The sequence below is a fragment of the Eleutherodactylus coqui genome, chromosome 2 (assembly GCF_035609145.1).
Source record: "Eleutherodactylus coqui strain aEleCoq1 chromosome 2, aEleCoq1.hap1, whole genome shotgun sequence".
NCBI lineage: Eukaryota > Metazoa > Chordata > Amphibia > Anura > Eleutherodactylidae > Eleutherodactylus > Eleutherodactylus coqui.
Window position 1 is genome coordinate 116,293,574 of NC_089838.1, and position 27,534 is coordinate 116,321,107.

Genomic DNA, 27,534 nt, shown 5'->3' on the forward strand with positions numbered 1-27,534 from the left:
CCCGTCACGTGCCGATTCCAGCCAATCAGGAGGCTGGAATCGGCAGTGGACCGCACAGAAGAGCTGCGGTCCACGGAGGCAGAGGATCCCGGCGGCCATCTTCAGAAGGTGAGTATGAAGACGCCGGACCGCCGGGATTCAGGTAAGCGCTGTGCGGGTGGTTTTTTTAACCCCTGCATCGGGGTTGTCTCGCGCCGAACGGGGGGGGGGGTTTAAAAAAAAAAAAACCCGTTTCGGCGCGGGACATCTCCTTTAATTTGAAATAAAACAAACTAAAAAAACTATCAAAAATAAGGCCCACTAATAGAATTTTCCTGCATTCGAGACAGCTGAAATTATTACACCAAGAGACATTTGTTGAAAAAACAATTTAATAGGTTTGCCACACTTAAGATAATAAAAATTAGATTTTTTTTATAATTTCATTTCTCATTCCCCTGCTTTAGAAGTAAAAATATATACATTCACGTATATAACCTCTGTCTTGTCCTGAAAGAAAACAGCAAGCAATAAACAAAGATAGATATAAACCAAGTACAAAATTGCCATTCTTTAAACAGCAGCACAACGGTCAAAATTTCCCTTGGTTAAACCGTAACACAGCCTGATCCTTGGGGGATTAAAGGTATTCCCCAGCTTTTAAAACCTGATGGCCTAATCTTTGATGTTCACATGTGAATATGAACAGGATTGTAGCCCTTTCACTCCTTTCTGTACAGTTACATTTCAGTAAGCCAAAAGTAAAGCTTGCGGTATCCTCCAACAACACAGAGCGGTAGTGACCGATGCCAGCTGAGTCCAGAACCCACAGGGGCCGAGCCAATGAGGAGGGGCTGAAAACAAAATGTATATGGTGAAAACAGCATTAGTTACTCTCCATATGAACAACAGATTTAAATGAACACATACAATGTTACAGACAGGAAATCACAATCTGCAGAGAAACTTTCACAAAATAACCCCCTTAAAAACCGGCAATGATGGGAAATAGTGAACCCCTGCTCCCATTAAGCACATGACTTTTGTAGAATGCACAGATTCCAAATAGGCTATGGTTTTATTAGTCTTGTTCAGAGATGAGATCTATATTGATCCTGCCTACATGGGACGAAACAAAGTTCACAATGATCTTGGGGTAGCTGACAAGTCATAAGGAGGATTGCTCACTTAACCATGACATGAGTCAAAACTTTTTTTTCCCTATTGCTGTCAGACTCCCCTCAGTAACAATACAAAATAAGTAACCTTGCTCTAAATACCCAAATGGCCACCCTGATGGAAGGCAGGTACTTTTACTCTTCACATACGAGCACCACCAATTGTAGAGAAAATAGAACTGGTCTGCCAGTGCATTGCTACATCTATAGGTTTAGTTAGACTTTCTTACATGTGGATGCCCTAAATGATGGATAACAAGTTGAGTGTTCATCTTTCCTAGATATCCAGTAGTTGCAAATAAGTTCTCATTACATTTGGACCACCTACAAAAAAAAAAAAAAAAGTAAATAAATACAACTATTTTTTTTATATCGCACCAATATATTCTGAAGCTTTACAAATTGGGGAAAACATACAAAAAGTAGGTCATAACACCCAGTAATAAGCCAAAGTACATCTTGAACATTAGGGGTGAGGGCTCTTTTTGCAACAGCTTACAGACTATAAGAAAGCATACACAGTATATAATATAAGCTGTGTGAGTCTATTCAGACCGGTGATTAACAGATAAGAGCTGTGATGTGGTGGTGGTGGTGGTGGGGCAGTGGGAAAAAGCGACTCACTTTTTCAAGGGAGAGTGTAGAGGCAAGATAGATAGAGAAGAGTTTAGAGTGGGGAATACAATAGGCCTCCCTAAAAAGATGCGGTGTTGTGGCACGTTGAAAGCGGTCGGTGTTGGGAATAACCCTGATTGATTGGGGTAGCGCGTTCCAGAGAACTGGTGTGGCTCAGGAAAAATCTTGTAGGTGGGAGGTTTGGATTAGAGATGAATTTAGTCTAACGTCTTTAGCAAAGCAGACAGTACGGGTAGGGCAGTAGACAGTGATGATGGAGGAGATATTGGACGGTGCAGCACTGTGGAGAGCTTTATGCATGAGTGTGATGAGTTTAAATTATATTCTATAGTGGACGGACAACCAGTGCAGCGGCCGGCACAGGGTGGAGGCCTCAGTGCAGCGGCCGGCACAGGGTGGAGGCCTCAGTGCAGCGGCCGGCACAGGGTGGAGGCCTCAGTGCAGCGGCCGGCACAGGGTGGAGGCCTCAGTGCAGCGGCCGGCACAGGGTGGAGGCCTCAGTGCAGCGGCCGGCACAGGGTGGAGGCCTCAGTGCAGCGGCCGGCACAGGGTGGAGGCCTCAGTGCAGCGGCCGGCACAGGGTGGAGGCCTCAGTGCAGCGGCCGGCACAGGGTGGAGGCCTCAGTGCAGCGGCCGGCAAGAAGTTGAGCCTGCCTGCTGCATTTAGGATGGACTGGAGAGGAGAGAGTATAGCGAGGGGAAGACTGATCAGTAACAAGTTGCATTAATCAAGCAGAGAGTGGATAATTGCGACAGTTAGGATTTGTTCACATGAGCATATTTACGCAGCATATTATGCACACAATTTTTGTGGGTGTAATATACAGTGAATAGAACCCATTAATTTTAATGGGTTTGTTCACATGACACTTTTTTCATGCGATGTGCGATCGCGTGCAAAATTATGTGGCGTATCCTATCTTGGTGCATATTTGCACACTTTACAGCCCAGTGAAATAAATGGGCACGACATAGGCAGGAAACCTGCGTATATACACAAAATGCGATTTTGTATGTATTTTTTTCTGTGCACAAATACGCAGTGCATTTGCGCACACAAAAATACGCCAAAGCAGCCCAAAAATTAGAGCGTAAGCAATTTTCGGTTGCACAAACACGCGGCGAATTTGTGCAGCCGAAATGCGCTTACACCCATGTGAACGAGCCCTAAGAGTATTTGCCATTTCCGCAGTGTGGAAAGAGTAGATTCGGGAGAGGATTTTGAGGTGCAGGTGATATAAGCGAGCAAGTGGCTGAATACGAGGAGTGAAGGAAAGGTCAGAATCAAATATGATGCAAGGGACGTGCTTCTGAGGAGTTATGGTGGTACCACAGACTGAGAAGGAGATATTAGGTTTATGTCAATCGGGAGATGGAGGAAACACAAGAAGTTCAGTTTTTGAGAGATTCAAATTTTAGATACTGAGACGACATAGTATTAGAAACAGCAGACGGACAATTATTGGCGTTTTGTAGAAGCAGAGGTGTAACGTCACGGGAAGAAGTATAAAATTGGCTATCGCCAACGTAAAGATATCATTGAAAGCCAAATCTACTAGTAGTTTGCTCAATAAGGGCCATGTAGATGGAAAAGCGGAGAAGACCAAGGACTGTACCCCAACAGCAAGGGAAAGAGGAAAAAATATACAATGAATGATATTGAGCAGCCAGAAAGGTAAGAGGAAAACCATGACAGTGCAGTATCATTAAGACCAATATAGCGGACCATACTGGAAGAGAACTTGGTGATCTACAATATGGAATGCCACAGAGATCCAGGAGGATCAGGAGAGAGTGGTCGCCATTCAAATGAGCTGTCAGAAGATAGTAAGAGCAGATTCTGTAGAATTCAAAAGTGTGAGAGAATGAAAGCCAGACTGCAAGGGGTCAATCAGAGAGTGATCTGGGAGATAAGCTCATTACAACGAAAGTATACCAGGCTTTCAAGGAGTTTGGAGATGGGTCAGTAGAGACTACACATGACCACCGCTCCATTCCTTCAGGGACACTTGGGACCCTGTTGTGATCAGTGGGGCCTCAGACATTGGACCCTTGAATTTCAGATACTTCTCCCCTATCCTGTGGATTGAGGAAAATGTTCTTTTTGTGGGTCAACCCTTCTGAAAGTTTTTTTTTTTTATATTGAGCATTTATGGTATATCAATTTGAAGTGTCCTTAAAGCAGGTATGTACAACCTGCAAACCGGGGCCACATGCAGCCCCAGATCCCTTTTTGTGCAACCCCCATCCATCTGGGCCCAAAACGCTTGTCTGCTCACATCTAGTTGCTGATGCCAGAGAAGAGTGGCATATATTTGTACACTGTATAGTCATCTCTGGGCCCCTCATGTATCAGGAGAATGGGTCCCTTAAGTCGAGAAAGGAGTCTGAGTTACAGATGGCAGTCCATGCATGCGGCTCTTTCTAATGTAGTTTACACAAGTTGTGAAATGCTAGACTTATCACAACGCTCATAGTTTTCAATGGAGGGAAGTAGGTGCATGCATGGCCTCTCTAGCATGCTTATAGGTGCAGAACGAGGTCATCATTTTTCCGATAGGGCACTCCTGGAAGTGCACCCTGCAGCGGGTCAGTGAATTAGGGCATATACTTTTAATGTATCTCAATGTCAGAGAAGGTAATAATCTGTTAAGCTTTATCGTGGCTTTTAAGCTTGATTCAATGTGACAATGTGGTCCTCAGACCAGGAGAGGTCATGTACCCCTACTATTAGGGTTGATTGTGGGAAACCCCTTTAAAAAGGTACTTCCACAGCGCAAATTTGTTCAGCGTTTGCAGCTGTATTTTAAAGTGATCCTCCGGGCCTGGAGAAACAAAGATGGTCACAGTAGCCTCTCTGACTACGTGGTGCACACTGTGTATTAGTATACATTATTATAAGACACATCACCTGCTTTGATTAACCAGTGCTGGCCAGTGAGAGCAGCATGAAGTGTCTTAGACTACCGTAGCATACTATGCACCGTGGGAATCAGGTAGTAGAGAAGTGCTGCGGCCATCCTTGTTTCTCCAGGCCCGGAAGATCGCTTGACGCCCTAACCAGCAAAAGTAGACATTTTCTCATTTCATCCTGAACCAAGCAGAGCCTGAAATGTGTAGCCGCTCCTAATAAAACATGTCACGTATACCTACATTAAGTCTACATATACTTATCCTCACATAAGTGACCATGACATTCTATATGAAGCGTGGACCGTTTACACTCAGCGAGAAACGAACAATGACGACGAACATGCACAGTCGTTCATTTAAACAAATTATCCGCGATAATCGTCACATGTAAATGGCCTAAAGAAAGATGAAAAAGGCACCCCAAATATGACAAAGAGCACATATACTGTCCCAAGAAGTGGTGGTAGTAACATGAAGAAAAGTTCAAGGGGGAGAGGTAAGTAATCTTTCTCCGGAAGTCACTTGCAGCCCCCTGTGCCCAATCTTCCCTAAAGTCACTCTCATACAAACGCGGCAAAGCGTCGTAATTTAAATCGCAACGCTCTGCTGCAATTTTATTTTCGCTTTCGGCCACAGCTCCCTGTGTCCGACAGCTTGTTTTAGCGCACCCCATCAAAAAAGCTGCTAAAAAAGCGGTAGAATGTGGTTACATCCCATTTAAAACGCAGAAACGCATAAAATTCGAACAGACAGCTCTTGAAAAAAGGCTGCGTTTTAACGCTTGTCTTAGGAGCCCCATTAAAATCAATGGTAGCGATTGACAGTGTTTAGCCCTGCGCTGAAAAAACGCCTGTGTGAGAGTGGCCTTATACACACAACCAGGAAGTAACCTTTCAGGTTGATTCCCAAGTCTACACCAGTACTGCGCCCCAAACACTGCATCTGAAAGAGTGGTAGCATTAGAAATCTAGAATTCTTGACTTTAATAGATTCCCAAGACCTACACTCTGGCCAGTGAAAGTGATCTTCGGTCCCCGCGTACCATACTTTGGTGAAGTGTTGCCCTTCTAAATATACAACGATCCCCTTCTAAGCTCAGCCATAAGTGGTTTGCGTACCATGCTACAGATATAGTTATAGCCATACAGATATAGACATGGCCACTGTCTGCAAGCTCCCCCCTGCGGACACAGAGAGACTGCAGGCTGACATCCGTACAGATCACAGACCTCCTACGGCCCCCCGTGACTCCCTGTGCGCTAGAAGGCACTGAGATTATACGCTTCTTTTCAGACAACTGTATCATTCCATATCATGGCTAGTTAATGTATGCAGGACAAGTAATAGAGAAAGGGAAACTATATGGGAAAACCTACTTGAAGCGTGTCGCTCTGTCAGCATGTACAGGATTATTATCTTGAGGGTAGCTAAAAAACAAAATATATTAACACTATTTTCAAATATAATAAGCAAAATTTAATTCAGACATTTAAAGCATTTTCTTCAACAAGTAACAGGATTAGAAAAAAAGAAGGTCTCTTGCGGGCGGTCTGGTACAGTTTAGCTCCATTCACCTGGAGAGACCTGGCTCAGTCCTAATAAATCTCTTTAGGTTACGCTCCTACGAGGCAGAAATGCTGCGGAATATCCACAACAGAACATTCTGCACCCAAAACCCAGTCCAAAATCCACACCACTGGTGCGGATTTTAACTTGAAATCAACTGCGTATCTGTAGCCAATTTTGGCTAATACAGCGCTCACCTCTGAAGTCCTCGCGCACCCACTGTGGAAATTTTGCAGCATTTGCGTGCCGTGTGAACACACCCTTAAAAGGGCTTTCAGAACTGATTTTTGTTTTCAAAATGCACAAATTCCTGAAACAATTAAAACCCACACCCTCACTAGCTCTGGACCCCCACCTCCCATTCTCCCACTAGCTCTACATACATGCTGCAGCCAGTCACAGCACACGGGAGAAGAAGCGGGAGAACGGGAGATCCAGCACTGGAACGGCGGGGGTCCAGGGTTGGAGAGTACATGTTCTTTTTTTTTTTACTGTAGGCAATCCTGAAAAATAAGAAAACACTTGGGAATCCCCTTTTAAGAGTGGTTTCACACAGTTTTATTTTAACCTCTTCCCAACAACCACCATACATATACAGCAGATGTCAAGTAATGGAGTATGGGCCTCTAGCATGGCGGGTAATGTGATCTTTTAACAATGACCAGGAAAATACATGGCCTTGTAAGTTGGCTTACACCTTCTAGATGCTCTCCTTAAGGAGAAACTTTATCCCTCCCGACTCATGTCACAGGCTTCTCACTCAGCAAGCCAGCAACATACTGTATGCGGATGACGGGCAAATACCCTAAAACAGTCTGAGTATATGATTATCTTTTTCCTTCTGCAGAAGCCTCAGGCTTTGATTCTCAGTCATTGTTAAACGGCCTATTAAAAGAAGTCAGACGTAGACTTGCAGGAATGCTGCCTTCCAAGAGGTGACGCTGTAATGGCATTATTCCATCTTCCCATTTTTTGAGTACTTTGAACATATTAGTTAATGTATAGGTCACAAAAGAGTAAAAGCGAATAAAAAGTTATAATTCATTTGCAGTACATGCTTTTATAAAAAATGTATCCATTAAAAAAGTATACGTTTGCATGTGTTTTTACAAAAATGTATACTTTCTGAAAAAAAAAAAAAAAGGGAAAATGTATTATAAGAAAAATAAAATAGCTTGAAAGCGCTGTGGAATAGGTTGCTGCTATACAAATAACAAGATTTTTTTTATTTTTTTTTTATTACCCCCCCACCAAGCTGATACTCATTTTACCGACTTTGGAAGGCCGAGTCAACCTTGAGCCGGCTACCTGAACGAAGCGGGGATTGAACTCGCTACATTCAGTTTGTGAGCAAGAGCTTAGGGCTGCATACTGCTGCCTTACCACTCTGCGCCAAATTTAAAGTTGTTTGTTGATCTTTCTCAGTTCTAGAGGGACAAATGTACTGTGCATTACAGCATACTGTACAATATATAAAGTATACGTTTTCAGACTTAATAGCATAAAAAGTGTAAATTTAGTGTATACAGAAAAAGCAATGTGATCTCTGCCCTAAAACATGAAAACCTGTCATGGATTTGTTACTCTGCCCAATATATAGCACGCACGCACGCACACACACACCTTAGAAGCAGTCACTAACCTGGAGCGTGGCATCTCCCAAATTACCCAGTCATTCGCTGCGACAGCTCCTACTCTGAAAGTATTATGTAAGCACCAGTCTGCAGACATGAGGGGCATCTGCAAGGATTCAAGTGACAGAATAGCTTGATGCTTAATCAGATCATATATACGGATCATGCCAGTCTTCTCAGCCACCAACAGCTGCAAGCAAGAACATATATCATGTTACAACATGAAAGACAAAAAACAGGGTAGCCTGGAGATTAAACAAAATTGCATACAAGCAAAGTCATACTTCCCTCATCCAATCCCCCAGAGCACTGTTGCGACAGCGCCTGCTGCACCCTTCTTCCAGGAACGGCACATAGTCACTGGGACTCGTGACCGCGGCAGCCAACTGAAGAGGTGATTTCCAAAAGTAACATATCCATTTTCCGTAGAAATTCAGGCAAGAGGGGTTACCTACTTTTCATGATGCCTATTATATTAATAGCAACATATCATAGGCAAAGTCGGGCGTTTCCCATCTGTGTCTATCCCGGCTGAAAATACCGGAAGAAAAAGCGCTGTGAACAGTCCTCCTTCTGTCCAAAAGCCGGTAAAGCTGGGCAGAAGGCCGATGGGGCCCCTTTATAGTCAGTGGGGTCAGTCCAGTGCTCTTCGGTTCCGTCCATAGCCCGAACCATTCAGCTGCGGGGGTTCCATCTTTCCTGCTCCCTGAATGGAGCAGATAAGCAGAATTCCTGCCACAGATGTGAAACCGCCCTCACTCAAATACCTACAAAACATTCACGGCAGTCACACCGCAGAAAATCCTGTTATGTGGAAAATGGCATTTGTTGGATTTTAGTCACTTTGGAAATCACCTCTTTAATTACCTGCTGATAATCAGCCGAAAATTTGCTGCAGCAGTCATAGGGACGACATTGCTGGAGTCAAGACTGCAGCGTCGGAACGGGAGCGGTGGGGGATCCGGTGAGGAGTATAAGGTTTTCTACCCCTTACAGCCCTTTTGTTTTTTCATCTTCACCTTTTCCCTTCTCACCTAAAAAAATGACTTATTTTTCCGGTGACATGGCTACACGAGGGCTTGTTTTTTTTTCGTGGGGCGAGTTACATTTTTAAATGGTACCAGTGAGAAAAAAAAACAAAACGCAATTGCTTTCTATTGAGTACTTGCTGCGTGCCACCCATTGCCATGTACTATCTTGGCATTAATGTGCGCATAATACACGCCCAAGATGGATCATGCTGCAATTTTTCTTGCGCACATTTTTTTTTCGTAATAAGTGTGAGTGGCAACATGGCCACCTATAGGAGATTGGCACAGTGGATAAATACACTATACCAACATGATTGTATGAGCCCAGCACGATTGTGACAATACAAAATTTATATAGTACTTTAAAAAAAATACTAATCTTTGGAAAAAAAATAAAATTACTCAGCCGCCATAACTATTAATTTTTTTGTCGACAGTTGTGTGAGGGCTTGATTTTTTGCGGGACTTCCTGCAGCGTCAATTGGTACCATTTTAAAGTATGACTTTTTGATCGCTTTTTATTACCGTACATTTTTTCTTAGAGAAAGGAAAAAAACAAACAAAAAAAAAACAGAACTTCATTTTTTTTTTCTGACGACGTTCACCATGCGGGATAAATAATGTGTTACTTTGATAGATTGGACTTATAGACGCAGCAATAACACGTCTTTTTAAAATTTTGATTATAAATATGGAAATGGAGGGGTGGTCAATCTTTTATTAACTTTGCTTTTTATTAATAAAAGCGTTTTACTAATTTTTAAATGTTTTTTTTGTCCCACCATAGGGAACTTGAGATCGTTTGTCATTACATTATACCACTGAAACGATCAAAGTATCACATTATACCGTGATCTAATAGACAGTCTATCAAGCCACAGAACAGGCATGGCTCATTAGGCAATCTGCAATGGCAGCCTTCAGAAGGCCCTCGGCTGCCATGGCAACTGAATGGCACCCCATGCTGATGTCAGAATTGACAGTGGAATTTAAAGAGGTTAACAGCCGAAATCCACTGTTGCAGGTGGATGTCAGCTGTCAGACAGCCGACACCCACATTGTATGGAACAGGATTGATTCCCGATCCCGCTCTATACAGACCTCCATGACATAACTATGTCATGGAGCGTCAAGTTTGAATCACGGGAAAGACACCTGGAACTAATTAGCCTTTTAAATCAAGCAACAGGTGTGTCCCATACCCATGTGAGAAAGGCCCCTTACAGCAAAAAAATAAATAAATAAAAAAATCTAGTAAAATACACAAAAACGCATGCAAAAGCTCGATATTCATGGCGCAAATACGTCGCGCTAACATGTTTTTGCGCATATGCCCGTGGAAAGTTGCCCTTAATGTGCATACAGAGAGACTTGTCCATCAGCGGCACGGACTACACTCGGCCCATGCTACAAAAACTTTCAAATGTAAGTTTTCCAAAACTGCTGATCAGATCTGCCTGTTTGTCACTAGCCTGTGTATAATTAGGGACGTGACAAGTTCTCTTGAATACAGATAATATAGAATTATGTGGACAAATGTTTAATAATTGATGGCGACATAAAACAGACCAATTCAAACCTTGTAAGCCTCTAGTGGATGCCAAACAACACTCATCCCAGGGGAACGCAGCATAAACATTGCAAGTCGGTTACCAGCTAAGTCCCAAACTCTAAAAAGAATTTACAAAAAAAACAAAAATACAATAATCAAGGCATGGAAAATAGTACAGAATTTGTGGGAAACGTTGAAATTGATAAACATATTCTTTTAGAGAGAAACTAAATACAGACAATACACAAGGAGGAAATCAATCCCAGCAATTCCTCCCTCTCAGGGCTTATTCACACGTCCGTATAAATCGGCCAGCTTTTCACGCCTGGTAGATATACGCTGTCCCTTTCTGCAGGGGTAGGAGGCGGGTTGGGCCGGAAGCAGTGCACTGAGCTCCCGCCCCCTCACCACTGTTTGCAATGGGAGGGGCAGGACAGGGCAGAGTCAAGTTCTGCCCTGCCCCCTCCCATTGCAAATAGTGGCAAGGGGGGGGGGGGGGGGGCGGGAGCTCAGTGCACTGCTTCCGGCCCAACCCGCCTCCTACCCCTGCAGAAAGGGACACCATATAAGCGGCCAGGCGTGGAAACACGGCCGATATACGAACACGCAAATAAGCCACCAGTCTCATATGTGGCTGCAGCAGGAGCCTCCTCCACTATGTCCAGGAGACAAACATTAGGCCATGCCAATTAAAATATTATAACAATTTAAGAGAAAATTAACACTGGGGCTATTTTAAAAGATTTCTATTACACGGTCTTAAGAAAATTAATATACTAAACCAAATCTCCACAGGAACTTAGCATACTCGCTAAGGGCAAATACTCGAGCGAGTAGTGCCTTATGCGAGTACCCGCCCGCTCGTCTCAAAAGATTCAGGTGCCGGCCCGGGAGAGCGGGGAGGAACGGGGGGGGGGGGGGGGGGATCTCTCTCCCCCCCAACTCACCACTCGCCCCCGCCGGCACCCGAATCTTTTGAGACGAGCGGGCATGTACTCGCATAAGGCACTACTCGCTCGAGTATTTGCCCTTAGCGAGTACGCTCGCTCATCTCTATTAACCAAAAATTTATAATAGAACGAGCCCCAGCCATATGAAAAAGCCAGATGGATGGCAACAAATTCATCCTATGAAATAATAATTATATAACATAAGAAAGCATATCTACTACCCCTTATAACATGGTCCTTCATCTACATGAACAATGAAACCTCAGTAGATGTGTCCAAAACATCCAATTAAGTTGGGTATATAATCGGTTTAGATCCTCTTGCTGCCCATCTACACAGACCCCGGAGTTGGGATTCTCTTCACAAAAGTAATCTCATGTAATTTGCAGAAAGCCTTCTCCCATATAGGGTAAAGAAGCAACAGAACATGCACTTGGCGTGGAGTATGTTTCAGCCATAGTGTTTTCGGATGCTACTTAGAGGTTAAATGGCCTCCTTTACTGCTCTTGCATAAACACAAGGATGCAAGAGCCGGCTGTAAAGTCTGAGCATGACAAGAGAAATGATATATTTGGAGTTAAGCAGAATAAGAGCAAGTTGACCTTTTAAAAATGCTCTTGGTGTTCTTTTAGAATGTACTTGATTTTTAATATATTTGGCAATGGTTTCTGGTTTGCATCCAATGTCATAACGCTTTCTCAAGATTTAAGCCATCATTACACGGAATCCATGTGAAGTAACTGCTGACAATGTGGTAATTTCAATGAATAAAGAATAGAGGTTACTATGCCCATTAGAAGCCGAAGCTTTTCACTATGCAAATGGGGTTTAGGGGGCTAAACCTAGACAGACGTTCTACCTATATATAAATCTGTTACACACACCTTTATGGACATTTCCCTCTATGCTGTGTGATGTACATTATTGTTCTGGCCCTTTAACCCCTCCCTTCCCCTTTTCATTTTTCCATCCTCACTTCAAAAAAAAATCATAAAACATTTTTGTTTTGCCAGTGCCATAGTTACATGAGAAGAGAAGGGTGGAGCAACTTCTACTAAGGATGTGAACCGAATACTCAAATAGTTGTTTTGTATAATAGTTAGTAGGCTGCTGCGAGTCCAATTACAATCACCATAGGTAACGGGGCATAGAAATGCTTAATTGTAAAAAGGAGAAAATGATGGACCGCGGGTGCAACCCTTGTATAAAAGCAAAGGGATTAACCCAATTTCTCCTTTATTAATTGGGAGCAAGCACAAATAATGCGTTTCGAGGGCACAGCCCCTTCCTCAGAAATGTCCGGGATGTTACTGGATGTCATGTACTCCCAGGAAAGAAGGAATGGCAGGTCAGTCGTCGACTATAAGCACCATAAACTAAGTTACAGTGCTTAAAGTTGAGGTGATGAGAAGTCTGGAGAGCTGTCTCATGCTCACCCGGACCGTCAACTAGAGTCTTTCCAGAAGGCCCATGCATCTCTATAGGAGTGCGCACGCACAGCTTTCTGAAGAGTCATGCTGGTTGTGGGCATGCTAACTTAAGTCTTTCCTCATCCCCAGCCGATGATTGCCTGGACTCTCTATATAGCACAGTAATACGGAGAGACCTGTCAATCAGTGCAGGGATAGAGCAATGAACATATAAATATTAGCCACACTAAACTCCCCTCAGTCCACGCTGCATACTTTCGAATATAAGTTTTCGAGAACAGGCAGAATGACAGACTGCTGAAATCAGTATGTGTGTACTGTGATGTCTGTGGGCCAGAGATCTGACTGTTCCCTTTAAAGGCAATCTGTCATCAGCCCCATAAGCTAAGTTATGCAGCTGTGCTTCATACACACCGGGCGCCCCATTACAGCGCTGTGTATCCATAAAGTTGGGGAGTATGAAACAGCTCCCTGAAAGTTCCTGTACCCTCCTTTGAACCCAATAATGTAGATGGTGATGATGGGTTCCATTTAAAGTAGGAAAAATGGAAAATGTCTGTTACCTGGGCGTTTCACTTATTCCAGTTAGGCATTTTCTGTAATGCTGGGTACGGCATAAGGGCTGGTATTCCCATCTCAGTCATGTTTGGTTAAGATGAGAAGGGAGTACCCCTTTAAATGCTTTAGAACAATTTGCCATAGTGTGGAAATTGAAGAGAAACTGTCAAAATGGGCACAGGAGAATTTGACAGATCTATTAACACTTTCTGCTATTCTGATATATCTTTTGACCAGTTGATGTATCCTTGGGCCACAGAGACCACAGCTTTAACCCCTTCCCACTCCAGGGCGCAAGTTTACGTCCTGGGAGCAGGGTACTTCCCACAACAGGGCATTTACTTCCGTCCTATGGATAGCGCGATATCATAAGAGATTGTGCGCTATCCGGCAGAGGGAGACGGCTATCACCGTTAGCTGGGCTCATGCTGCAACAGCGGGGGTACATCGAAGCAGCGATCCCCGCTGTTAACTCTTTCCCCGCCGCGATCTACGTAGATCGAGGCATGTGAAGGGTTCACAGAGGGAGCACACTCCCTCTGTGATGTCATTGGGCTCTCGCGATATAATCGTGGAGAGCCTGTCAGGTTGCCAGGGCAACAGGACGTCAGATACCAGCGTCCTGTATTGCCTGTACCTATGGTCTCTGTAACAAGCGATAAGGCATTGCAGGAGAGAAGCCCTGCAATGCCTTATCATAGCAATTATCAGTGCTATGATGTAAGACCCCCACAGGGATACAAATTGTGTAAGAAAAAGATAAAATTAAATGTGCAAAAAATAAAAAACTTGTGTGCTTTTTCTCATATTAGCATAAAAAAATCCCACATATTTGGTATCGTCGTGTCCGTAACGCTGCGTACAGTAAGTTGAACACGCTTTTTATTCTGCACGGTAAAGAGCGTAAAAGAAAACGGTACAAAACTAAGCAAAATGCTCATTTTTAGAATTTTGTCTCTCAAAAAAAAAACCAATAAAAGTGATCAAAAAAGCCTTATGTACCAATAAAAACTACAGCTCGCCTTGCAAAAAATAAGCCCTCACAGAGCTCCGTCCAAAAAAAAAGAAAAAAAAAAAAAGGGGTTTTCATTGCAGAAAAGTGGAAAAACCTAAAAAAAAATATTTATATATATGTATATAATTTTTGTATCGATGTAACTGTACCAACTAGCAGAAAAAAAGAAGTATTGTGTCATTTATGCTGCAGAATTTATGCTGCAAAAAACAAACAAAAATCTTTGGCAGAATTGATGCGTTTTCTCTTCCTACGATCATAAAAAAAAAAAAAATAATAGAAGTTTTACAATATAGGCTATGTACCCAAAAACGGTATCAATAAAAACAAGCCTTTATACGGCCGTCTTAACGGAAAAATAAAAAAAGTTATGGCTTTTGAAAAATGAAGATGAAAATCCGCTAAAAATCGTTGCGTCCTTAAGCCCAAAATAGGCCATGTCCTTAAGGGGTTAAACAGATAACTGGACACTCTTGTCCTTCACATGCCAGCAGTAACTGACATTGTATTACTTCAGTCTGTCCCGTCCATTGTAAAGTGAATGGATTAATACACAAACAAACATTTGGGAGGAGCACAAAATCCTCTTCTTTGCGCCAATGGCGAGCTCTTTATTAGGATTCACATGTGCATGCAGTAAACAGAGGGCATGTCTTACCTGCATGTGTGATCATCACTGACACTAGCAATCTCATTGCCTTCAGAGGAAGAGAAAACCACGTCATTAATGTAGCTGGTGTGACCCTTCAGGATCTGTCAAAATACAAATTGGAGAGAACATTTAAATAATTTCACAAGCGAATACGGATTTCTTTGTAAATGTTATAATGACTTGTTGGACCACCAGGCTAATGATGCTACATGGTTACAATGAGAAAGAAGTGGCAGCACGGGGGTTGACCTTTGAGTGCTGTCTGTTTTTTTTCCCCCCATCCCTATTTTTCCCTATATTTGGATCAGACCAGTGCATGCTGTGAGGGTTTGTCTGTGTGCGCCACATTGGGTATGGGGCTGTGCGGAGCCCGGTTTTTAATTGGACTCCACATGGAAGACAGGAGAGCAAGTGTGGTGGCCTAAATTCCTAACATATCTATTCGGTCCCCAAGCACTTAAATGCTTGTACAAGGAGAAGTGATTGAATGTTGATATGTCCACATCACCAGGATGAGTATGGAAACCAAGCCCCACTACTGCAGCTATGATCTGGGAAATCATTACTTTTAACATATTTTAACAGTATATTTTAGCACTTTGGGACTACATTATTAGTGTGATATGTAGTACCCATAGTTACACAAAAAAAAAAAAAAATCCATAGAACTCTGTTTAAAACAACGAAGTTGCACATTCGGTACGATGTAAAAACGTAGCATAATGCGCAGTGGCCTACAATATTTGGATTCCTATTCCAGATATACAATATCTTATTACAATACATTTTACACACTAGTGTCTGGAGAAAAACAAAATTGAACCATGTTTTATATGGGAGCGGGTATTAACCCCTTAGTGACGGAGCTTTTTTGCTTTTTTCCATTTTTGTTTTTTCCTACTCCTTTTTAAAAAATGGTAGCTCCTTTATTTATCCATTGACGTCGCTGTATGAGGGCTTGTTTTTTGCGGGACGAGTTGTATTTTTCAATGGCACTATTTATTGTACCATATAATTTACTGAAAAACTTTTAAAAAATTCTTAGCGGAGAGAAATGGAAAAAAAACGACATTCCACCATCTTTCGGTGCGTCCTGTTTCTACAGCACACAAATTGCAACAAAAACGACCTGATATTTTTATTCTATGGGTCAGTACGATTGCTACGATACCAAACTTGTATAGTATTTTTTTTTCGGTAGTACTTTTATTTTTTTTTAAGATATTTAATTTTTTTCAATTATTTTCTGCGGTCATTTTGTGCGCGCAATACCTTTTTTATTTTTTCGTCGATGTAGTTGAGCAAGGGCTCATTTTTTGCGGGATGTCCTGAAGTTTCCGATAGTATCAATTTGGAATACATACGACTTTTTGATCACTTTTTATTGCGTTTTTTCTGGGAGACAGGGTAACTAAAAAAGTGTATTTCTGGCGTTCTTTATTTTTTTTTTTCAGACGACGTTCACCGTGCGGGAAAAATAATGCACTACTTTGATAGTTCGGACTTTTACGGACGCGGCGATACCAAATACATATTTTTATTTTATGATTTTGATTTTTTAATAATGGATATGGCAAAAGGGGGGTGAGTTAAACTTTTATAACTTTTTTTTTTTTTTTTAACAATTAAAAAAACTTTATTGATTATTTTTTTTTACATTACTTTGAAGTCCCCCTGGGGGACTTTAACATGCGATGCTTTGATCGCTCCTGCAGTATGACGTAATGCTATAGCATTACGTCATACTGCTTTTTTACAGGCAGTCTATGAAGCCACCCTGTGTGGATGGCTTGATAGGCAGTCTGCTAAGGCAGCCCTGGGGCCATTCATTAGGCCCTTGGCTGCCATGACACATGCACGGCTCCCCCGATCTCACCGCGAACGGCCGAGTGCGGCTATTGCCCGCGGCTGTCAGCTGTAATAAACAGCTGATGCCCGCGCTGTATGGAGGGAGATAGCGGCGCTACCTCCCTCCATACACATCCTGCAACAGCAGGACGTAGTTTCCCGATGGGGCGGTCATTAAGGGGTTAAAGGGGTTGTCCAGCGATAGCATGTGGGGTTAAGCACTTCTGTATGGCCATATTAATGCACTTTGTAATATACATCGTGCATTAAATATTGGCCATACAGAAGTTATATACTTACCCACTCCGGTGTTGGCGTCCCCGTCTCCATGGCGCCGACCAAAGCCGCCTTCTCCCTGGATTAGACGTGCTTGCGCAGTCTGCCCTCTTCTGTCCGGCTCCGGCGTGCTCGCACCGCAGAGGTCTTCTGCGCATGCGCAGAAGACCTGTGCGGCGCGAGCACGCCGGAGCGGCCTCTTCAGCGCAAGCACGATGTATATTACAAAGTACATTAATATGGCCATACAAAAGTGCTTAACTCCACTTGCTGCCGCGGGACAACCCCTTTAAGTCATTTTATGGATTTTAGAATATTTTTACCATAGAAACAAATCCGAAAAGCAGAAAATAATCAAGAAAAAAAAAAAAGTTTGTAGACAACGATTTGAAAGATTGTGCAGTCCTTTAACTTATCTTCTGTATGGGCATTCCGAAAATCTAAAGTACGTAAACTGCAACAATGTCATTACAAGGAAGCACACTCTTACTGTGCAAATATTTTAACAGCTGCCACAGGGGTCCAATCATCTTCAGTGGATGTATGATGGCAGCTTTTCAACATTCTTCTGGCTGCAGAGGCAAGATGGACTACTGCCCATGTGGCAGGTGGTGAGCAACTAACAATAGACATGGGACCCATGCGGCTCAGATATTTGGGGTAGACCATTCTACTGTATGAAATAAACACTGCACTGCCCTAAAAGCCTGTGGTCATAGCGGCCTTTTTAAGGGTTGAATAAAGTTACAAGTTAGCTGGTGAACCCTACATTTTATCCCCAAGTGTAAGTCCAGACACAAGGGAAGATTCCTGCTGCAGATTGTGCCAGATATCGCACGCGTTTTACATGGATTTTACCCCTATGAAGGGTGAAATCTGTGGTGAAAATCTGCAGCATTTCTGCGACATAATGAGCATGCGGTGTATTCAATAATCTGTCTGAACTTACCCCAAACTAATTAGATTACTCTTTCTAGAACGAATATTTACATTTATTGCTCTGGAATAAAATAACACCTAGTTGAGTAGCATAAAGGGCCAGTATATACCCAGTTTCTCAAAAAATAAGACCTATCCTGATCTTTCATAGTTTTTGGGGAGGCTTGAAATACAAGCCCTACCGCTAAAATAAGTCCTAGCTGCATTACATTAAAAAAAAAAAAAAAGGAATACTTACCTAGCAGGCTTGGTCTGGGTCCTTCTGCTGCTATCTGGAACTCCACTGTGCGTCCTGTAGTCCTCGTTCACCCACAGAAGATCACTTCCTGGTTATGGGATTCATAAATCCCACCTTCAGGAAGCGATGGCTCTGACTGGCTGAGAAGATCTCTAGGACCAATCAATGCAGCGCTCAATGAACCAATGGGAAGGCTGTGAATTGGCCAATTAATGCCGTGGCTTAGCACATCAGAGCTCCGGAGAGCAGGGGGAGGGACATGGACCGAGCCTGCTAAGTATAATAAGACATCCCCCAAAAATAAGACCTAGCACCTCTTTTGGGGCAAAAATTAATATAAGACAGGGTCATTTTTCCGTGGAAACACGGTATCACAAAGGAACTTAAAGAAAAAACAAAAAGGTACTGTGATAACATTGTTTCAGACCAACTAAAGTCCTTACCTTACATTCATTATGCTCATGGAAATCACTATTGAAAATCCTTAATGTTTGATCCTCTGCGGCCGTACAAAATCTAGGTTTAAAAGAAATATAAATTGAAAGTGAGCTACTTTACGGTTTTTAGATTTCATAGAATGTGAGTTGTAGCCATACATTGTCCTCCGTTGCATTGATTATATTGTATAATTTTGTGTCATCTGCAAATATTGATATTTTACTGTGCAGCCCCTCTATCAGGTCGTTGATAAATATATATTGAACAGAATGGGGCCCAATACTGAACCCTGTGGCACCCCGCTAGCGACGGTGGCCCAATCAGAGTACGAACCATTTATTACCACCCTCTGCTTTCTATCTCTAAGCCAGTTCTTTACCCAATTACACACGTTTTCACCCAGTCCAAGCTGTCTCATTTTATATATCAGCCTATTATGCGGCACGTTGTCAAATGCTTTAGAGAAGTCCAGATATACGAGATCAATAGACTCTCCCAGGTCCAGCCTAGAGCTTACTTCATCGTAGAAGCTTATCAGATTGGTCTGACATGATCGACTCCTCATGAACTCATGCTGGTGAGCAGTTATTCCGTTCTCCTTGAAGTATTCTTTGATGGCGTCTCTCAGAAAACCCTCGAATATTTTTCCAGTAACTGAAGTGAGACTTACCGGCCTGTAGTTACCAGGCTCACTTTTGGACCTTTTTTTGTATATTGGAACTACATTGGCAATGCGCCAATCCAGTGGTACAACCCCGGTCTTGATAGTATCCACAAATATTAGATATAGTGGCCTAGCTATCACATCACTTAGTTCCCTTAGAACCCTTGGGTGTATTACATCTGGGCCTGGCGATTTATCGATTTTAATCTTCTTTAAAGGGGTTGTCCCGAGAAAGCAAGTGGGGGTAAGCACTTCTGTATGGCCATATTAATGCACTTTGTAATATACATCGTGCATTAAATATGAGCATTACAGAAGTTATTCACTCACTTGTCTCCGTCCTCGCGCTGTCTCTGCGTCCCCGTCGCCATGGTGCCGTCTAATTTCTTCCTCAGCAGTCTGTTTTAGACGCGCTTGCGCAGACTGTCCTCTCTCCGCTGTGAACGAGCCGCTGCAGCGTGCCCGCGCGATACAGCTCGTCTGCGCATGCGCAGACGAGCTATCACTGCACGGGAGCGGTGTTTCATTCAGTACAAGTGCACGCCTCCACCGATGACATCAGTCACCTGCTCACGTGACCAGCGTCTCGGGAGCGCGCATGAAAGCCTCCTGGAAGCGCGGTGCACCGTGGAACGCACCCTGGGACATCACAGGCGCCATCTTGGAAGAAGAACTTTATAAGTTATTCTTTCTTCAAAACGGTAAGTAGGAAAGCGGTTTATAACCGCTTTAAAGGGCTGCTTTATGCCGGGGGGGTGACAGGGGGAATGGGCTAATAGTAAATTTTGAGGTTTTGGCTCGGGACAACCCCTTTAACCGGTTCCACACTTCCTCCTGCGTTAGGTGTGAAATATTTTGTGAGGGGTTCATTTTGTTCCCCTGCATCTCATGTGGCATTTCCTTTTCGTTCACGAATACGCTTGAAAAGAAAATATTTAATAGGTTTGCCTTCCCTCTATCGTCTTCTATGATTTCTCCTACATTATTTGTTAAAGGGCCAGTGCTCTCGGTGCAGACTCTTTTGCTGTTAATATAGTTGAAAAATAGTTTTGGGTTGTTTTTGCTCTCTTTGGCGATCAGTCTTTCTGCCTCCTCCTTAGCAATTTTGATCTCATCTTTGCATATTTTGTTTTTTTCCCCTGTACGATTTTAGCGCTTCTTCGCTGCCTTCTTGCTTTAGTATTTTAAACGCTTTCTTTTTTTTCATTTATTGCCTCTCTTACCATCTTGTCGAGCCACATTGGTTTCTTTATACTTGAAGTTCTTTTATTTTAAAGGGAATGAACTTCTCACATAAGGTGATTAGGATCCTTTTAAACTTATCCCATTTGTCGTTTGTAGTGTTATTTTTGAGGATGTTGTCCCAATTAAAGGGGTTGTCCCGCGCCGAAACGGGTTTTTTTTTTTTTCAACCCCCCCCGTTCGGCGCGAGACAACCCCGATGCAGGGACCTAAAGAAAAATCCGCACAGCGCTTACCTGAATCCCCGCGCTCCGGTGACTTCTTACTTACCGGCTGAAGATGGCCGCCGGCATCTTCTCCCTCGGTGGACCGCAGGGCTTCTGTGCGGTCCATTGCCGATTCCAGCCTCCTGATTGGCTGGAATCGGCACGTGACGGGGCAGAGCTACACGGAGCCCCATTGAGATAAGAAGTAGACCCGGACTACGCAGGCGCGGCTAATTTGGCCATTAGATGGCGAAAATTAGTCGGCTCCATGGAAACGAGGACGCTAGCAACGGAGCAGGTGTGTGAAAAACTTCTTATAACTTCTGTATGGCTCATAATTAATGCACAATGTACATTACAAAGTGCATTAATATGGCCATACAGAAGTGTATAGACCCACTTGCTGCCGCGGGACAACCCCTTTAATGTTGCCGATAATAGTTTTGAGATAATCAAATTTTGCTTTACTAAAGTTTAGTTTATTTGTCGCTCCCTGATGAGGCTTCTTATTGAATGACAGCTGGAAGTTAATTATATTGTGGTCACTGTTCCCCAAGTGCCCCTCGACCTGTACCCCCTTTATTCGGTCCGGTTTGTTAGTCCAGAGTGGCCTCCCTCTAGTTGGCTCCCGCACAAGTTGGGTAAGGTATTTATCTTTAATTGTTCTCAAGAACTTATCACCCCTATGAGATTTGCAGGTCTTTTTATCCCATATTATCTGCAGATAATTAAAGTCCCCCATGATAATTACTTCATTGCAGTTTGACACCTCTTCTATTTGCCTCAATGATAAGGTTTCAGTTTCTTCTGTTGCTTTTGGTGATCTATAGAAAACCCCTATCAGGATTTTGTTATTTTTCCCTCCCTGTATTTCTACCCAAAAAGATTCCACGTGTACATCTCCTGCACGTATATCTTTCCGTAGCCTCGGCATTAAGTACGATTTAACGTACAGACATATACCTGCCCCTTTCTGGTTTCCACGGTCTCTTCTGAAGAGGTTGTAACCCTGTTACATTTTGTTAATTGACCAAACTAACTTTTAAACACTTCCAATTTTAAAAGCATTCTTACTTTGCAGCATTTTTTACCATGACTATCTAAAACCTCTATGAATTGTGAGAATGAGATTTTAGGCTGGGTTCACACGGGGCGTATTCCCGTCGGAAATCTCGCGGTTTGGCCGCAGCAAAAACCGCAAGATTTTCTCCGGGAGAACCACCGCGGTGGCTTTGAAGCGGCTCGGCCGCATGCTTTTCCGTTGCGGCCGGCGCTCCCATAGAGGAGAGCGCGGCCGCGACGTAAATAAACAAAACAAAGAAAGTAAACAGACATGCTGCTTCTTTTGAAACCGCAGCTGTGCAGGCCGCAGCCGCGGTTTCAACCGGATTTACCGCAGCGGATTAGCCGTCCAGTGTGGACGAGATTTCTGAGAAATCTCATCCACATGGCTGGCTAATCCCGAGATTAGCGGCCGCGGGCGGATCTGCTGCGGCAAAGCCGTGGCAAATCCGCCCTGTGTGAACCCAGCCTTAGACTTGATTGGTTGATAGAAAAAAAAAAGAAGTTACAAATATGGATACTTTCTCATGACAACAATGATTACGGTAAGGGTGGTTGTTGAAACAACAGTACCTTAGAAGGGGAGGCAAAGCATCGCACTTTGTTTCTGGACTCCATGCTATAGCATCAATTCTAGCTCCATGATGAAAACTTTTGAGAATCTTGAACTCTATACCGTTTACACTAGAATCTTCATCCTGTATTATATTAAACAATGTAAGTTTGAACAATAAAATGATGTGTTTTCATACTTATACATGGATACTTATGAACCACCTTTTGCTTGTCAATATGTGATTGTTCTCAGTAAGAGAAACCACGCAATCTTGTAGATATGATACCTTTTAAATGCTAACCAAAACACATGATGTTATAGTGTGCTTTCAAACCTCTCAGGATTCTTCCTCAAGCATAATGGAATAGATCAGAAGAGGCGCACGCACGCACACACCATTTAAGCCTGAGGAAGAACCCTGCGTAGGTTCAAAATCTCACTATAACATCATGTATTTTTGTTAGCCATAAAAGGTATCATATCTACAAGATTACTTGGTTTCTCTTACTGAGAACAATCACATTTTGCTCTACTGGATAACATGGTACCAAACTTTTTTAGCCTGTCAATAGACATATTGGCTAATTGTAACCACAGTGCTGGTAGAAAATTACTATTGCGAATAGTTTATGCATCCAAGGGTACATTCAACTCTGAATACCATTTTATGCCTCATGCAGATGAGCTTATTCTGTAATACTCCACTATAATAAACCTCTGCACACCTTTGATTTGCCAGCTTGCATATACCAGAATAACCATGAAATTATTCTCCACTACGTCCCATAGGAATGAGCTGCAGAGACTTGAGTACCTGCATACAGCCTCCATGTACATAACTGACACCACAGGATAGATGCTAAAAGTCTGATCAATGGGGCCCTCATGGCTGAGACCTCCAACGATCCAAATAACTGGGGCCCCTAAGTCCCCTTTTCCTCCTCACTGCACCCTCCGTAGCGACACAGAGATTGAATGAAGTGACGGACGAATACGCATGGTGCTGCTCCATTAAACTTCAATGGGAATGCCGGAGACAGCAGACTGCTTGAAATCAGTTAGTTCCATTAGCCCCACTGAAGCGAATAGTGCGGAATAGCGCATTTTTGGGTGCTGTGCCATTTAATCTTTATATCACTGCATTGGGTGGAGTGAGCAGTGGGGGTATAGGGATTCAGACAGCTCAGCAGGGAGACCCCACTAATCAAACTTATCGCTTAGCCTATGATTGTGCAATAAGAGTCAAATTTGGGACCTTCAAGTAGTTTGTGTTACATTAAGAATACCATTCAAAGTTCTGCTGGTTACTACTGCATTTGAGCTAATTTTGAGCAATAATCGTTGCGTGTAAATGGCCCTTTAGAAGAGCTCCTATCATCAACTGGGATAGTTAATAGACTTCAGTACAGTACCTGTCTGCTTTTTCCAGAATACAAGTCAACAGGACAAGCAAAGTGCAGGCACTATCCAAGGGCTGGGGGGGAAAACATCGGCTCTGAGACCAGCAGAATGGCGAGTACAGTTCATGGCTGTGAACAAACCCTCATCCTTCATAGAGTCAAGAATTGCACTAGTAAATCCATCATGGATTCTGAAGATACTTTGCAGCAGGAATCCGCAGCTGAACCTCAGGGTTGTGCCCGCAGATTGGCAATTTTTTTTAGCATACAATCCATGCAAATGATAGATGTGTTAATACAGGAGAAAAACAGCTGACGTGTAAGAGACTGGGCTTTCCAAGCTCCGCTAGCTACACATTGGCTTACTACTGTGTGTAATGAATGACTTATGTGTAGAGATGAGCGAGCGTACTCGCTAAGGCAAACTACTCTAGCGAGTAGTGCCTTATGTGAGTACCTGCCCGCTCGTCTCTAAAGATTCGGGTGCCGGTGGGGGAGAGCGGCGAGTTGTGGGAGTGAGCAGGGGGGAGAGAGTGAGAGAGAGATCTCCCGCCCGTTCCTCCCCGCCGGCACTCGAATCTTTAGAGACGAGCGGGCAGGTACTTGCATAAGGCACTACTCGCTCGAGTAGTTTGCCTTAGCGAGTACGCTCGCTCATCTCTATTTATGTTGCATTTGTCAGCTCCAAGACCACATCTATATCTTCATTGTAACGGGGTATTCTTGGGACTCCACATCAGAAGTCTTGAGTATTTATTTACGTTAGGCGTTTTACCTGTTTTGAATGTTACATTTAACATGCCAATAAATGAGAATGCTGTGGATTTCGAAAGGCATGGTATAGACATTACTCCTCGCTGCTTTTGTCTGGAACATGTGAATGAAACTTAAAATATGCATTTTAGCAGAACGGTTGTAGATGCTGTAATTATTAAGGCCGTTTGAACATAGCAGAGCCGGACCCTGCATGCGGGAACCCGAGAGCGGAATCCAGCGGTGACCCTGTACAACTGCAAACTTTGTATTGCAGATGACCGCGGACGCTCGCAGTCGGTCATGCACACTACAGTTTTTTTTTTCTTCTTTTCTAACCGTTTGTATTCCCTGAGCTGTCGCTAGGCGATGAAACGGCTACCTGCAGCCCATCTGCAATGTCAATTGCGAATGGACTGCAGGTCGGACGGCTTCCATTCACTTAAAGGTCGGCTGTCTTCAGCAAACTAGAGCATGCCGCGATTTTCCTCCACTTGCGGAATACGCAATTAGTTTCCACGGGTGAGAAAGAAAAAGTGATTTTACATACCTTTCAATTCATTCTATTTGCTGCAAATCCTCTGTGTGGATGCTGACCGCAAATTCCGCAGTAGAAATCCGGTTGTGTTAAGCCGGCCTAAGGCTTGGCAGTAATGCAACGTGTTTACAAAGCTGCGCAACTTTGTTACAGGTTTCTCTGTTGGGGGTCACGTTTACCAACAGATACCAAAGGAGAGCCCCTTTGGTATACTCTTCCCCAACTGTATGGAATAGCCAAGTTAGACTATTTCCTAAGGCCCATTTAGATAACGATTATCACTCGAAAGTCATCTTTTGCGCAATAATCGTTGTGTGTAACTGCACTTACATCATGCAGTTTTCATTAAGCCATCGCTGATCTTTCAGCATGCTGAAAGAGAACGATCAGCCTTATCAGGAATTCACAGCGGAATACAGCTGATACTATTGTTTCAGCTATATCCCACTCCCTGAACACAGGCGGGGTATAAAGAACACAGCGGTCCAGCTGTGTTCTTCATCCCCTGCTCGGAGCGCTCAGCTGTATAACAGCTGGGCGCTCGGAGCAGAGAACAGCTGGATGCAGAAGACAAGCGGGCACGCATGTCTTCCGCATCCCCTGCTCAGAGTGCTCAGCTGTATAACAGCCAGGCGCTCCGAGCAGAGAACAGCTGGATGCAGAATACAAGCGGCCCCGCTTGTCTTCTGCAACCCCTGCTCAGAGCGCAAAAGTGATCGCTCAACATTTAAGCGATCACCTTGCACCAAGGCACACAACGATTATCGCTCAAAAGACATCTTTTGAGTGATAATCGTTGTGTCTAAATGGGCTTTTACAGAGGCACCCAAAAACAACATTTACTGCATGGTATACTTTTTGACCATTGGAGCCTATGGGTGAGGTAAACCTTGAGAAATCATCCAGAAGTATACTTTCTATGTGGTGGACATTTATTTTAAATATTCTGAGGACACCAAATCTATTTCTAAATCGCCCTGTCAACGTGATATTCGCATTAATTTCTGGGAGGCTGATGCTAGCTTAAATGGACAATCATTCAACATTATGACGTGGTGCATAATCCTTCAGCAGTTACCAGATCCCATTGGCTGCAAGAAAAGTAACTCATACATTGGTTAGTGCGATTTGTAGCCACAGACAACAGAGTTGAGTGCAGCAGTTTGCACTGCATGTCACCTCCACTGCTACTCCAGCTTGTTCCTACTGTGCACGGAGGGCAGAAGACTGTGCAGTTTGCTGTAAGGTTGTGACCTAGATTACGGGACAGACCGGTGAGAAAAATGTGCATGAAGACTGCATAGTAAATGAAGACAAACAGAAAGAACACAGTATTGGCACCTTACGCAAAGCAAAGATGTGATGGTGAGTTTTTCATATTTTTATGCCTTGTTATTTTTGCTAGTAGGCAATTAAAACTATTTTAGAACTTTAGAACATGAGAATGACAATAGTTTTAGGATGCATCAGTCCTCTTTCAAGGAAAGGAGTTTTTTCTAGATTTTACATCTAATTAGTAAATTGTGGTAGCAAATTAGTACTTTGTGGTAGCAGAGACGTATGCTGTATTGTATAACCAGGAGTTATGGATGGAGGAGATCCATTCGTTATGGTGTACTAATGTTGCATTTTGTGTCAGCTTTTACTGATCAAGTAGTTACTAGCAGGCACTACATACACGTATCATTAGTCTTCGTGCAGCCACAAATCACTCAATCTGCTTCATACACAAGGAAAAAAAAGGGAATAATTTCCTTTGCTGAAAAGCCTATATAATAACAAAATGTAAAGTCATCAAATCCAACAAAGAGAAGTCCTAGTGAAATCTAGAAGTTGTTGCTATATAATTATCAGTCAGAGCTGTGACTCCCTCAGGGTACTTTTGCATGAAACGGGGAATCGTTGACCCAAGTGATCGGTGACCCCATGTGCTCGGGTGGTCTGTTTAAAAACAGACAAAAGTTTTTTCTATTGGATCGTTTAGTTCGCTGTACCAGTAATTAACATAGCTACTAATTTGGTTTAAACACCAGTTGAACGAACCAACAATTTTAATGCTTGCATAACATTAACAATACGCAAACTAATTATTGTTCAATCATTGGCTTTGTTTACACTGAACGGTTGTCCTTCAAATTCAAACGATCCAGCGATATTTTTTTTTGAGTGGTAATTACTGTAAAAGCACCTTTATTCTGTAGAGCCATTGTAAGGCCGGGCTCACACGAGCGGGTTAGATTATGCGTGCGTATATACGCAGCAGAAAACTTAAGAATGATT

At 43.1% G+C, this 27,534-nt stretch overlaps 2 protein-coding genes across 4 annotated transcripts in view; one reads left to right on the forward strand and one right to left on the reverse strand.

The window, feature by feature from the left end:
- Positions 1–364: 364 nt before the first annotated feature.
- NUP37 (nucleoporin 37) overlaps positions 365–27,534 on the reverse strand; it is a 44,319-nt gene continuing 17,149 nt past the window's right edge. For both annotated transcript variants that reach the window (XM_066591420.1, XM_066591419.1), the window contains exons 3-10: positions 22,581–22,705; positions 18,839–18,911; positions 15,101–15,195; positions 10,517–10,607; positions 7,915–8,096; positions 6,083–6,133; positions 1,388–1,481; positions 365–833 (exon numbers count right to left, since the gene is read on the reverse strand). In XM_066591420.1, coding sequence (XP_066447517.1) covers positions 720–833; positions 1,388–1,481; positions 6,083–6,133; positions 7,915–8,096; positions 10,517–10,607; positions 15,101–15,195; positions 18,839–18,911; positions 22,581–22,705 — 825 coding nt within the window. In that variant the 3' untranslated portion in view covers positions 365–719. The remainder of the gene's footprint in view (positions 834–1,387; positions 1,482–6,082; positions 6,134–7,914; positions 8,097–10,516; positions 10,608–15,100; positions 15,196–18,838; positions 18,912–22,580; positions 22,706–27,534) is intronic.
- The window catches only part of PARPBP (PARP1 binding protein), a 57,952-nt gene continuing 56,900 nt past the window's right edge, over positions 26,483–27,534 (forward strand). Inside the window, exon 1 of one of the 2 annotated variants that reach the window (XM_066591416.1) lies at positions 26,483–26,619. In XM_066591416.1, coding sequence (XP_066447513.1) covers positions 26,617–26,619 — 3 coding nt within the window. In that variant the 5' untranslated portion in view covers positions 26,483–26,616. The remainder of the gene's footprint in view (positions 26,620–27,534) is intronic. The other variant, XM_066591418.1, reaches the window with a different exon arrangement.